At 39.5% G+C, this 13,842-nt stretch overlaps 2 protein-coding genes across 4 annotated transcripts; one reads left to right on the top strand and one right to left on the bottom strand.

Annotated features, from left to right (window-relative positions):
- Positions 1-5,054, top strand: LOC140362077 (uncharacterized). The gene is made up of 6 exons (XM_072448109.1): positions 1-191; positions 1,045-1,298; positions 2,835-2,941; positions 3,501-3,709; positions 3,901-3,978; positions 4,212-5,054. Exons 1-6 carry the CDS (start codon positions 85-87, stop codon positions 4,723-4,725), a joined length of 1,269 nt encoding a protein of 422 aa, XP_072304210.1. The 5' UTR covers positions 1-84; the 3' UTR covers positions 4,726-5,054.
- Positions 5,055-5,679: 625 nt separating this feature from the next.
- Positions 5,680-13,842, bottom strand: msto1 (misato mitochondrial distribution and morphology regulator 1). Of its 3 annotated transcripts, none has more exons than XM_072448105.1 (14): positions 13,592-13,842; positions 12,625-12,754; positions 12,461-12,530; positions 12,305-12,380; positions 12,167-12,221; positions 11,128-11,287; positions 10,795-10,909; positions 10,299-10,433; positions 9,839-9,991; positions 9,625-9,756; positions 7,970-8,154; positions 7,368-7,472; positions 7,182-7,294; positions 5,680-6,326 (listed from the first exon to the last, which is right to left on the bottom strand). In XM_072448105.1, exons 1-14 carry the CDS (start codon positions 13,673-13,675, stop codon positions 6,067-6,069), a joined length of 1,773 nt encoding a protein of 590 aa, XP_072304206.1. In that variant the 5' UTR covers positions 13,676-13,842; the 3' UTR covers positions 5,680-6,066. The 3 variants fall into 3 exon arrangements, with proteins under 3 accessions (XP_072304206.1, XP_072304207.1, XP_072304208.1); XM_072448106.1 differs by having other exon boundaries at positions 11,128-11,284; XM_072448107.1 differs by having other exon boundaries at positions 11,128-11,281.

Genomic DNA, 13,842 nt, shown 5'->3' with positions numbered 1-13,842 from the left:
CTCTGCAAATCTGGCAACCCTGTCTGCAGCCGTGTTTTAACAGCGGAGCTGCCGTGTGTTTCTGTCCGCACCGAAAAAAGCATCATGTCCCGGGTTTACGTGGGCAGGCTGAGCTACAGGGCCAGGGAGAAGGACGTGGAAAGGTTTTTCAAAGGTTATGGGAAGATTCTGGAAGTTGATTTGAAAAATGGGTAAGATACGGTTGTTTTTCCTCAAGCGGAGGCTCATCAGGCCTAGCGGCTAATGCTAATAATGCTAACAATGTTAGCTTTGCTAACTAACGCCTCAGCTACAGATTTTGAAATGGTTCCAGGCTTATGTGTGACGTTGCAGTTATGTTTTCTTAATGTCTCAGTGGGTGCTCAGGTAATATGCAAGGTGATGCTTAAAATATAACTATTGATCCCTCTGAGCGTCCATTGTGCAGCATGGTCGTGTAGCGTTAGCAGCTAACAAGACGTGGCAATGCCAGGAATGATTGAAAGCGTTTAGGTTTTGAGTGTCTCTGAAATTGAAAAATTGCGATGTATCTGCAAAGGGGATTGGATTTATTTTTCTTACTAATCTTTTATTTATTTATATTGCATTGATTGTAAAGTGCAGTACACACATTTGACAATCATCAGAGAAATTAACATAAACGTCACAACTTAATTATCAATTCACTGGCTGTTAACATGCACACACAAACATATGATTTGATTTCTGGAGTAGGTGATTGAAATATGTAAACGATTATATTTGATGTGAGTAATCTGATTTCCTTTTGACTGTTCACACTTGTGCATATTTGGACAAGGAGAATTATGCAACAATGTGCAAACTAAAGTGGAAAAGCCATAGAGGAAATGGAAAATGTTAAACATTAAAAAAGTGTATGCTTTGTCTTCCAAATGAAACTGTTATTCTTAAAATCCACGAATTAACATGGTTGTTTTTGACATCAGATTTCTGTCCAGCATATACACACAGATATCAGATCTAAATGTGTTACGTCTAAATGGACAGACAGTAATTCCTCTAATTCCCTTCTTTGTGTTTTAGCTACGGTTTTGTTGAGTTTGATGACCCCCGGGATGCGGATGATGCTGTGTACGACCTGAACGGGAAGGAGCTGTGTGGGGAGCGGGTTATAGTGGAGCACACCAAAGGCCCTCGCCGTGACGGAGGCGGCGGCGGTGGAGGAGGAGGCGGTGGAGGTGGCGGCGGCGGAGAAAGAGGAGGCGGCGGAGGGGGTTACGGGGGTGGAGGAGGCGGTGGAGGCGGTGGAGGTAGAGGTGGAGAAGGCGGACGCAGCAGTAAGTATTTGGGACACGTTTTGCCTCTTATGATATGTAATATGAATTTGAAGCTACATTTTCTCAAGGGACTTTGGTGGCAATTGTGAAGGCAACTTGGTTATTACGTACCCAAAAAATAAACCACATTGAAATCACCTTTGTACTTATATTCAATCAACTTTCAAGGTAACTACTCTAGAGATCGGGATTGAAGGCCAACATGGGATCGTTATTGAGAAAAACGTGTTTTCGGCAGCAGTGCAGAACTTCCATAAATGTACATTAGCTAAAACTAATGTAAGTAAACAAAAGCACAGTGTAAATTTATTATCATTTTAGGATATCAGTTGGTTTATCATTAGACTTATTCCGATGTGTGGTGAGCTCTATTGCGTTAGAGATGGGAGACTTAAAAATATATTGTCTATACAAGAGCAAATATGCAGTGCGAAATTCCAAACTGTACTTTTGGTGTTCATTTTACTGTCTGTTTACATTTTTGTGATGCTTGATTCTAGAATATTGTCTGGTTATTGTCATTGGGATAAACTAAGATTGTTCGTTTGCACCGCCTGCCACTGTTTACTATATTTAACTCCTTCCCTTCAGTGGGTGGTCAGTACTTTGAGAGGAACGCAACAGGTGTTGTGCCCGTTAATGGTTTTAGAAGTTGGGAATATATATGTTGTGAGGCCGCCTTTCGAGAACAGAATGTACCGTGCTGTTCCTTACACATTACAATCCTATGTTTTGCTGATCCAAATTGGCATTTCGTCAGTCAAATAAGTTGCCTGCACCAGAGTCACCATTGAACCTGTAAAGATGTGGTGTTGAATATTCAGAATTGCATTTAAATTGGGGATGTGGCTTACTAAGAAAACTGTGTAACAAAATGTAAAGTAACACTGCTAAATATATAATGTAATGTAATGTTGCTGTAAATATTTATAAATGATTGTGAATTTTAAGGCTAAAGATTTAACAAAGCACCTCAATGTTTTAATTGAAAGAGTCCTTGGCTGACTGCCTGCCCCAATTGCTGGCCATGGTGTCCCCCCTTTCCAAGAGTGTGGTTTGACCATTGTGGGCCCCTGGGCAGAGCCAAAAAAGCCAGAGCCATTGTGAATGAAGACCGCTTTGCCACTAGGCCAGGCCGGGTGGTGAGGATGCCAAGGGGTTAGGATCAGACGTGGGTTCAGCCTGAAGCACTACATGTTTTGTAATAGTTAATCATATTTAAATGTAGTTATTGTAATTTTAGTTCAACGTAAGTACTTCCTCAATCAGTTATGCTTTGTTTTCTTTGTTATTCTTTTTTAAATTAGTTATAAATCTAGTCATACGCTAGACACAAAACCAGCTAATAACATTTAGGTACATAATCACTTTTTTATATATATATATATAATTTTTCCCCTTGTTTGTAACTTTTTTTCAAAATGATATTGTAGAACATAATAGTATTGAGTTGAACATGTAGCATTAGTTCAGCATTAATATTCCAAGTGTTGCTTTCCTGTCCTTATTTGCTGTGTGCTTTCCTTCCATTAAAAGGTGGATATGGCCGCTGGGGCAGAGACAGGTATGGACCTCCGATCAGGACGGATTATCGACTCATTGTGGAAAATCTTTCGAGCCGCTGCAGTTGGCAGGACCTCAAGGTGAGAAGTTGTATTTTAAATGTGTGTTTGGCGAGAGGCAGTAAATGGCTCCATTGGCGGCTGAAATATGGACAAGCATTAAGGAAAAATGAATTCAACAATTTGACACTAGAGAAAATGGTTGAGGCCAATAGCTTTTTCATTTTGCGTCCCATTAGGTGTGCCGTCTTCAAAATATATTTTTTTCTTAATTGGATTTACTTTATTTGAGAAAAACACAAATCAGATCGAGCTCTAGGCCATTAGTTAAGTTGATGAATGGGTTGTTGGAGTTCATATTTAATTGGATTATAAATAATTATTTTGACCAGAGCAGAAGGTAGACTTGGCGTGAGTTAGATTAATATTTGGTAGTGAATTGAGAGTTAAATCTGACGTTTTACAGTTAAATACTATATATTAGGACACGTAATACTAATACAGTGTACTTTGGGTCAGCTATGTGGTCTGATCATCGCGATAGCCCTGTTAGTTTATTTAATCTATGCACAGGGCATGTCCTGGTCAACTACAGCCTTAAAAGTGCTGAGCTATTCTAACCCCATTGTCTGTTCTTCAGGACTACATGCGGCAGGCCGGAGAAGTGACCTATGCTGACACGCACAAGGGCCGCAAGAACGAGGGCGTGATCGAGTTCAGGCTTTACGCCGACATGAAGAGGGCCCTGGAGAAACTGGACGGGACCGAAGTGAACGGCCGAAAGATCCGCCTCATCGAAGACCGTCCCGGGGCGAGACGGCGCCGCTCGTACTCTCGCAGCCGCTCCAGGTTAGAGATACAGATTTATGACGTTGCTGAGGTGGCATCACTACCTGGCTCATGTTGAGAATATAGATGCAATCTCGGTGCAGTCCTTTTGTATTACCGGTACTCTTACTTAAAACATTGCATAGTAATAAATGAGCCCAGTATTATCTTGAAAGTCTTTGAGTTGATGAGTGAAGTTAACTTTTGTTCAGGTCTCGTTCCAGGAGCCGCAGGTCCCGCAAAAGCAGAAGCCGCAGCATGAGCAGCAGCCGCAGCCGCTCTCGATCCAGGTAAATAAATCATGTCACCAATACTTAAGACACTAAAGCTATAAGCCTTTTGGAGCGGTCGATACAACTTTAACAACCAATTTTGCATAATGTGGTTATTAAATGGCTAAGTAGCTTTATAACTGAATCCAGGCCGGTCACAAAATCGCACATTTTGAGTCGCTGCAGAAAATGTCACGATAAACAATAATGCCATGCCAATGATGCGATAATAATGTTGTTAATCCTTGTAGGGCGGGATCTCACTCACGGAGCCGCTCTCGTAGCAACAAAAAGACGAAAGCTAAAGGAAAGAAGGAGGACGAGGATCGCGATCTGAAGGAGCTGAGCCGGAGCCACAGCCCCAAGCCCAAGAAGATCAAAAAAGAGATCAAGGAGGCCAAGAAGGGCAAGAGGGACGTCTCCAGGTCCAGATCCCGGTCCCGATCCAAATCCCGATCCAAGTCCCGATCCAAGTCCAGGTCTAAATCTGGACCCAAAGATCGCTCCAGAAAGTCCGTGTCTAAGGACGGGGGTGACGGAGGCCGAATGTCCCGCTCTAGATCACACTCTCCGGTAGAGTCCAGAGCCAAGTCCAGGTCTAAATCTCGCTCCAAGTCTCGCTCTAAATCCCGCTCTAAGTCTCGTTCCAAATCCCGTTCTCCGACTCCTGCAAACGGCAACAAGCGCTCGGTCTCTCATTCTCCCTCTCGCTCAGTGTCACGGTCTAAGTCCAGGTCTCTGTCCAGGTCTCGTTCCCGCTCTTAGACCCAATTTGGGACCTGTGCCCTGGTGCACCCTCGTCCCGAAGCCCGCCCCTCGTTTTTTTTGATAAATAGTCGTAGATAATTTCATGTCTTTTATGCACCTGCCATAACTCAACAACATTGACTGTATTTTTACATTGTCAGTCTTCATAGTTTTTGTATAGAAAGTGCAATCTCTGTTTTATAAGTTAAACTATTGTGTTTTAGCCTTTTTTATGTGACATGGAAGTTTCATTAATCAAATTGATGGGAACAAATTCAGTTTCTCCCCCCTATCTGTGAAAGTCCTTGTAACATTTAGTTTGATATTAAAATGCCTGTTGAGGATTTGTGCCTGACTTGTTATTTTCCATATTATACACTGCAAAGATACAAATGGATTATGGACGTAAGAAGCGGTGTTTGATTAAACTGTAGCGTGAGTAACATTCCAGACAAAGCGATAAACTTCCACTGAGACAAGCAGCAAAGTGCACCTTTCAGTCAGAACATAACCCAAAATGACCGTAAGCAGTACTAGTAAAAACTAATACAAATCGACAGATAAAAGGACACTAAATGTTTGAGAACGCAAGTCTGAATAAAGGCCTGGTGGCTCAGTCTAATGTGCACATTTAATTTATTCCTTTATCAAACAGTTTATGGAACTCAATTGAACTTTGCTTCATCTGAATAGCCCTGATTTAAAGTAAAATTACTCCGCTATTTTGTGTTCACTTACTGTGTAGATTTGTCACGCTTTATGGCATTCAATTTAACCTTTTGGTAAATCTTTTTGCATTAACAGGAGGTTACACAAAAAATTAGACGGTACAATGATAGAAAAACTCATTTAATGAGATCAAAAAGTAGAAGAAACATTACTAGCGCTAATGTGGCAAAAGCTCTCATGAGGAGTCATGTAATTCAACAGAACATTAGCGTAACTGACACCAACAACAGAAGGGTCATTGTTGCCATTCGAAAGCAAAAGTGTTAACAGTTTCTAATTTGCTTGGTCGTTTGGACATACTTCTTTCTGACCAATGGAACGGTTTCATTGCTTCTTTTTCTGACTTTCTGTTCGTAAATTCAACAATTTTGTAAAGCCTTGTGAGGCAACTACAAACATTGAACTGAATTTAAACATGCTACCTCAAGAAGTGTAAAGTTCTTCACTGTTTTACTGGATTTCATGCCTTTTTAAGCTTAGTCCAGTTCAATTGCATAATGTAAGGAACCATTTTTACATTGAACTAAGAGATCTATTACAGTAACTTGATTGTCCCTCGAGGTCAAACCAGATGCACACTTTGAGCCGCAGTTTGCAGTTCTCATCTCAAAAGCCTGACTTAAAACCACCTCAATCGTCGTCGTCATCCTCGGATGAAGAGCGTGCGGTCCCTCCGCTGTCGTCGCGGTACAGGTGGGACATGAGCTTCAGCTGCTCCAGGGCCTCGTGGTAGTCGCCCTCCTCCAGGCCCTGCGTGAGGAAACTCGGGGCTGCGCGCCGAATGTCGAAGGAGCTGACGGCGCGGTGCAGGTCCGAGAGCCAGAAGCCCTGAGCCGGACTGGACTGGAGCGACGTGAGGACCGGAGCGGACGACACACATGGGACGGCGGCTGAGGAGGGGTTTGGAATGAAGACTTTATTCAAGAGGAACAAATACTTTATTAAGAGTCATTCGGGCTTATTAAATGCATAATTAAAGGGGTTGAGGTATTAATTAAGCAGTTACTGAGCTAGAATCATTTTTAGAATATTGGTTCATTATGAGTCAAGTCTTTGTTTACGCCTTATTCATTTTGATGTGGTTCATTTATTCATCTGCACAGACTGAGACACAATGTAAACTTAAATGAAATAATTAAAATTAGATGTTGGGACTATTCCTCGGTCGATGTTAAAATCAGAAAGGCGAGTCCCAGATAAAATAGTACTTTTTACAAAACAGAGGTCAAAGGTCTGGCTTTAAATCTATGTATGGTAAATAAATAATTAGGTTTACCAGGGCAATTTGCCAAGATCAAAGATAATTTATGTAATAGGACTGACATTTTGAATTTTTTTCTCTTTCTACTATAGACAAAAGTCAAGAAAAAGTATTTAGTTACAGAATATTGAATACCAGCATTAAAATGTACTTTGAGCAGATGCGAGTAATCTAATAGAATACGTTAGACTGAGTATTGTATCCTGAATACTATATATTACACATTTACATTATATTATAGAGTAATATACACAGTTTGTGATGCATTTATTTATCCCTGTTTAAAGTACATCATACATTTGCTCACCACACTAATACTTCGCAGTTCAAACCTAAATTGTGTGATCAAATGCAGAGATATATTCCTTTTGATTTAAGAAAGTATAACTATTCTGACCCACCACCGAATGAAAGCACCATTACCAGAACACAAAATGTCTACTCTGAATATGTGGTTTAGTTTGAGTGAATAAAAATAGCTTACATCCTGCCGGAGGAGTCCGACTTTGTAAAAATCCATTCGTATCGAGCGTCGGGTCGAACATCTGAGGAAATGGAGCGGTGAGTTTACTGGGAGTGGACACCAGCTGCAGAGCACTGGGGAGAGAATACAGAGGAACGGTTTAGACTGTTGTGTTGCCATAGCTGTGTGTTCATTGTAGATACTCACAGAGGAGAATCGTGGTAGAAGGAGCTGAGGTACGAGCCCAGGACGTCTTCTCCTCTGTGAAGGGAGTGCAGAGGTGAGGGAGGCGGCGTCCCAGCAGCATGAGAACTGTGAGAGAGAGAACACAATGTTAGGATTAATACGCAGCTAATTCAACAGACAATAATAATCAATATTTCTATGACAATTATTCAGATTAATTGTGACCAGTCGACTATTGAAATTGTGATTTGGATTATATAGACTCTAAAAACATGCCAAGAACTTTTTATAATAAAGACGGCTATAATTAATAACAAACGATGATTTTTAAATGTTCTCTATCAGTCACTATATTTCAAACTTAAATTTTAGTTGATAATGTATTTAAAAGTCTAAATATACAATAGAAATAATCCCTCAATAAAGAGTTTTCCATTAAATAATCAATCCCAAATTTGGATCAAAGTGAGGAGTTGCCACAGGTGTTTGTTTTCTCAAACCTTTGCACCATTATGATATTACAGTAGTTTAATTTAATTTACAATTTTACACCATTACATTTTTTTTTTAACGCAAATCACTTTGCAAAGAGTAAAGTCTAGGACAAATGGAGATGCCCCGACCTGACGAGTCTCTGTCCCTCAAAACCCCTCAGCGTCGTCCATTGTCCAAAGCACCGGCCGTCTCCAAGCTCCGAACACGATGACAGAGGTTTCCACGGCAACGCACTGGAGAAGGGGCTCAGGGCATCGGGCAGAGAGTCGCCGTGCATCATGGGAAATGGGACCGCACCGTAGGCAGAGACCACCTGAAGATCAGCACAAAAGGACTTGGTTGTGTGGGGAGATTAAAAGGGGAAAACCCACCCAGACGCAAGGAAAACTTGCAAACTCCACCAAAAAACAAAAATACTGTGGATAAGTGGTAGGATCAGTTTACCTATTTATTATTTAAAGTTGTAACTATTTAAACATGTGTCACAACTGAACAAATGCTGATGAGATGTGCATATTGAATCCCAATAAAGGCTTTAAAATGTTAATTAACTGTAATTTCAGTCATTACTGGTCCTACTATTGTGAAAGAGGCCTGCAAAAAGTAGCTCAGGATAAAGTCTGTCAACTTTTCTAAAAACGAAGCCCAAAGTCTCCATGAGGAAGCAAACCTGGTAACCGTTTTATTATACTTTGATATTGCTCTAATGCTGTCACCGACCCACTACTACACAGGGATGGGGGGAGGAAATGTAAAAAAAACAAAAAACAATAATGCTTTAACTGTTGAAGTATCACGAAAAGTCTGAGGAATAAAGTCTGGCGGTAATGCAACAATTGGATGCCAACCGCCATAAAACAACAACAACAACATATGATGCACAATCCACAATGAAACCATGTTATAATCCACTTATAACATGGTTCCACAAACAAGCGCAAGCGCCAATTGGTGGATATAAAACCCATTTGCTGTAAATGTTCTGTTTTGAGGGATCAGTAATCTCAGTTTTAGTTGAAGCCAGTCGCTTTTAACAGTAGCTCATTTGTTTACCTGTTGCTATGGTGATGGCCACAGTGTAGTGATATAGAATGTGATTAACTGCTGCCAGAACAACCAGTGCAGTTATTAAAAAACAACGCACTGCAGTTAGCTTCAGACTTCTCAATGACCATGGTATAATATAATAATAATAATAATAATAATAATAATAACGGTTTAATCTGTGAATCTAAAATATTCATGAAAAGATGTGACTGATCTAAGGACAGTTAGCCAATTTGTTAACATCTAGTTTGCCAGAAGATAATTTGTCTAGAATACCTGCTGTAATATACTGGTACTCAGTAAATCGTTTTATGCAAACAATATATACAGTTTTCCAGGATAAAATATATTCTATGGAATAAAAACACTATAACCACAAGTTTTATTTTGTATAGCACCAGGGCTTAAATATGGTTGTCACTCAGTTTCTGTACAGCACTTATCTCTATAAATAATACTAAACTCTATAAATAAACTGGATTGGATCATTTGCTGGAACACATTTTATTTCTCTAGTTTTTTGAGGGTTTGACCCTTTGGTCAGACCTGACAAATCTAACGAACGAATGAATGAATGAATGAATAAATAAATAAATAAATAAATAAATAAATAAATAAATAAATAAATAAATAAATAAATGTGTTGTATTAGTTCATCACACCAGTCCCATAGTCATCATTTACATTATTATGCACAAACTACTAACCCTTACCCCCAATACAACCGATCGTTTACCTTTCTCCCTGAAACAGCCAGCGTGTCCGACACCTGCCACATGTGGACGCTGTTGTTCCTGACTCTGTACGGCACAGTGAGGGCATCCAGGGCTAAGGCCAGGACTGCGCTGGAGTGATACCACAAAGACGGCTGCAAGACGGAGACAAATCAAGTCCATTTAAGATCAAAACACTACTGAATTACTCTATTTAAGACAAAATACTCTACTTACATCGTAGTTCAGGTGGGGAAAGGAGACAGGCGCGGTGGGCCTTAATCCCAGTCCACCTCGCAGCGTCATGGGGCAAAACAACGAGCTGTTACTGGACAAGTGCACTGTGCCTAAAGTGCAGTTCAACAGGTGGTAGATGTCCTTCATTGTGGTCTACAAGAACAGGGATAATGGATTCATAATTTTATTATTTCTTACCAGGAAGAGACGATGAAATGACACAACAAAATGCTTTAGAAAATAACAAAGGAGAGGTAGTAAACCAAGACTAGAGCCAAAGTATTTCTACATCAGGGCTAAACTGGGCTCAAAACAGAACCAAATCAAGTGTTATCTTTAATCATGATGCGAAAACAGTTACTCAGTACTTAGGTCATATGTTTTACTTCATACTATTTCAGTCATTCAGGTAATTACATGCTTGAGTATAGTTTTTGGCTTCGGCACAGCGGTGACTTACTGAGTTTGGGTGATTGACAGGCGCCAGTCCCCACGTCAGGACGCCCTTCCCACTGTAGGAGTCATGGAGCATCTCTGTGACCTTTGAACCCAGGCCTGAAAACCCATTGGCCAAATCACAAAACACCTGGAAACCCTGCAGGACAAACCAGAACAGAAATTGCATTGAAATAATGTATTCCCTCGAACATAATTATTCATGTTCGAGGGAATATATATTTCAGATTTGGACTTCAAAGATCAAACAACAAAGAAAACAAATCATGACAACTAGACTAGTCCCTCCATTTAATATGAATAAAAGCTTTGCCTATAAGCATCCTATTTAAATGTTACCGATGTAAATGTTACAGAAATTCATTATAATTCTTTCTACTGCATAATTTATCCTATGTAATATGGCATTTAAACGTGGATAAAGAATGACTCTATGCTACAATTTATTATACTCTCCAAATTGTAAAACTATACAAATCAAGGCTCATAAACAAAATCACCTGCAGATTATCACACTCTTCGACAAAGAAGTGCAGTCTGTCCTCCAGGTCCTCGAGCACCGAGCCATCCAGCAGAGTCGTTCCTTGACCAAACGCCTCCAAACGATGGGCATCTCTGCGAAATCAAAACTACTTTTTAATCTTAAAAATCAACATTTATGTTTTTTTTATGTAGAAAGAAAAAACATAGCAGTAAATACATAATGCTGGCATAAGAAAGATACATAGGAGAGGACAGAGAAAACATTTACACCCCAATTCAATCCAAAAAAGAAGCATTCTTTGCATGGCTGTTTTTTTAATCGATCACGATGCTGATGCAGTTGAACTCACCCATCGTGGTTGTACTGGTGAATCACAGAGATAGTTCGTGGATGAAGGTGAATCCGGAGGAAATCGGACCAGACCTTGACGCTGCCCTCGAGTCTGTAACCTTTCTGAAGTCGGGAGAGTTGACTGTTCACTGTGTCCACACTCAAAGCTGCTGCTGCTGCTGGAGGAAGACAGGCAGAGAATAAGTCTACCTCCCCGTAGCAAGAAGAATTCAAATTTGTGTAAGTTCCATAAATGCCGTGGTTAAGTCAAGTTTTATCTAGACTCAAATCGGTTTTATGTTTTAGTGACCTGGAGCGGGTGATCCATGCTTTTATCTCTACACGTCTTGACTTCTGTAATGCACTGTACACTGGGATCAGCCAATCTAATCTGTCACACTTACAGTTAGTTAAAAATTCCGCAGCACGTCTTTAAACTGGCACACGTCGTAGAGAACATATTACCCCCATTTTATCCTCACTGCACTGGTTCCTGATTCATTGAGTTGATTTTAAAATGTAATTGTTTGTTTTTAAAGCGCTTCACGGACTGGCCCCCGCGTACATTTCAGACCTCATTGTTCCCTACACTCCTGTGCGCGAGGTCTGAGAGCCAGTCCCAACTTCCCAAACGAGACTAAAAAGCCGAGGCGACCGGGCCTTTTCTGTAGTTAGCCCCAAACTTTGGAACACTCTTCCTCTCCACATAAAGACTGAACACACTTTAATTCACTGGCATTTAGCCCGGCATGAGAATTGTGTGGTCTTCGCACGGTCTTTTATTATTTTATATATTTTATGTTGTTTTTAATTAGTTTTATATATTGTATGTTGTTTTTAATTCGTTTTATATATTCTATGTTGTTTTTAATCAGTTTTTATTTGGTTTGTACGTATTTATTGATTTGTATGTATTTATTGATTTGTATGTATTTATTTATTTTTTAACGTTTTACTTGTGCTTGTTTTGTACTCTGTGCAGCACTTTGGAGACTTTGTGTTGGTAAAAATGTGCAATACAAATAAAGTTAAATTAGATTGGATAAACATTTTCCTACCAGAGCACTGAGGTCGAGAAGTGGAAAATTCTGCTTTGGCTAAAATGTCCCCGTTCTGCAAATGAAACAAATTAGGTTTTGTTATTTTGTTATGTAATCAATGTGGCTAAATTCTTGTGTCACCTGAAAGATACTTACCTCTAACTTGTCCAGATCCTTGAGAAAAGAGTTCTTTTGTGGAGGACTTTCCTTGTGCATCATGAGAGCTCCATCCCTGAAAATAAAAAAATGTGTTGGGAGAGCTTTGTGCCATAGGCACTTTTAAATAAATCTTCTTAAAAATTCCCTACTCACCATGTGACTGCCGATACGTCTTTACCGGGGTCATATAGATTTCCCTCCTGACGCAAAGACCGAAGACTCCCTTTTGAAATTAACATAATGACAAACATAAAATATATCTGTAAGTTAGGATTGTTCTTTACGCAAGCACAGATGTTCACTCGGACTGGCCTTACCTTTGAGGTCCATTGCGATGAGACGTGGGGTGTAGGTGACGTGGCCCCCAGCGGTCTGTCCTTCTCGAAATACGACATCACTTTGAATCTCGCCCAGTGGATCGTCAGCGTCATAGGACAGAGAGGCATCCTGTGAAAAGGACAATGAAATGCGCATATAATCACATTATGACTGTATTGTGACCTGAATAATCAAAATGATCGATTAACCCATAATCATCTTGACAGCCCTAAATGAAAAAAGATTAAATTAGGATGTGACTGAAAATTTTAGAAGGCAAAAGTAAACTTAATTGATATAAACAGCCAAATAAAAAGCATGATACATTTGGGTTTACTTTTGTGCAGTACAGAGTGAACTGATACACTTAATCCTGCTTCTAAACTTATCACGCTTATTTTGTTTAGTTGATATGATTATATTGTTACCTGAATAATCAAGGTTATCAATTAACTGAATAATCTTGACATCCCTAATTGGTATTGTGTTTATATTTACCATAATCCAAATTATTAGGCAAGGCAAGCTTATTAGTGGAGCACAGAATAAGAAAAGATGCACTTAAACAACACAACCAAATAACACATAAATGATCATTATAAGATTGACTTTAAAAGAGAAGAGTTCAGATAAAATCCTTTCAGTAAAACTGAAATGTTTTAGGCTAGATTTGAAAAATGTATGCATGTATGAGAAAATAAATTATATTATTCACTAAAAGACTACTTCCACTAAATCAATGCCAAATAAAATCAGTAGCATTAGAACTAAGTAGACAGTACTTGATAAACAATAACATGACTATATTTTGCATCTGACACATGCTGTTATCAATTTGTTTGCATTGAATGTAAAATAGATGAAGCAAATGACCATGCCACACTTTTGATTTGATTAAATTATATACTTTAAACAGCTTGCAATAGCCACTTTACGTTAGCTTTAGCTGCTCTACATCACACAAACCTGTAAATTCCACCAGTGAGTCCCGACAAAGTTTGAATAATGTCCTAACTGCAGCGTGATCACTTCTCCGCATAGTCCGCTCATCGTGGATTAACAAGAATCACATACAATAACAAAAACGATGTTATAAAAGCGTTTTCTTCCTTCAAAAAGCATGATGAGGGGCATTTTGGAGAATGACAACAACAATGGCGAACAAACCGATGTGGTTAAATATGGATGTTCTCATTGGTTAGAGTCAGAGTAAGGAG

The sequence above is a fragment of the Eucyclogobius newberryi genome, unplaced genomic scaffold, assembly GCF_026437365.1.
Source record: "Eucyclogobius newberryi isolate DKJ021-1_F unplaced genomic scaffold, fEucNew1.0.hap1 SCAF_16, whole genome shotgun sequence".
Classification (NCBI taxonomy): Eukaryota; Metazoa; Chordata; class Actinopteri; order Gobiiformes; family Gobiidae; genus Eucyclogobius; species Eucyclogobius newberryi.
This window is presented reverse-complemented; position numbering and strand designations above follow the sequence as displayed.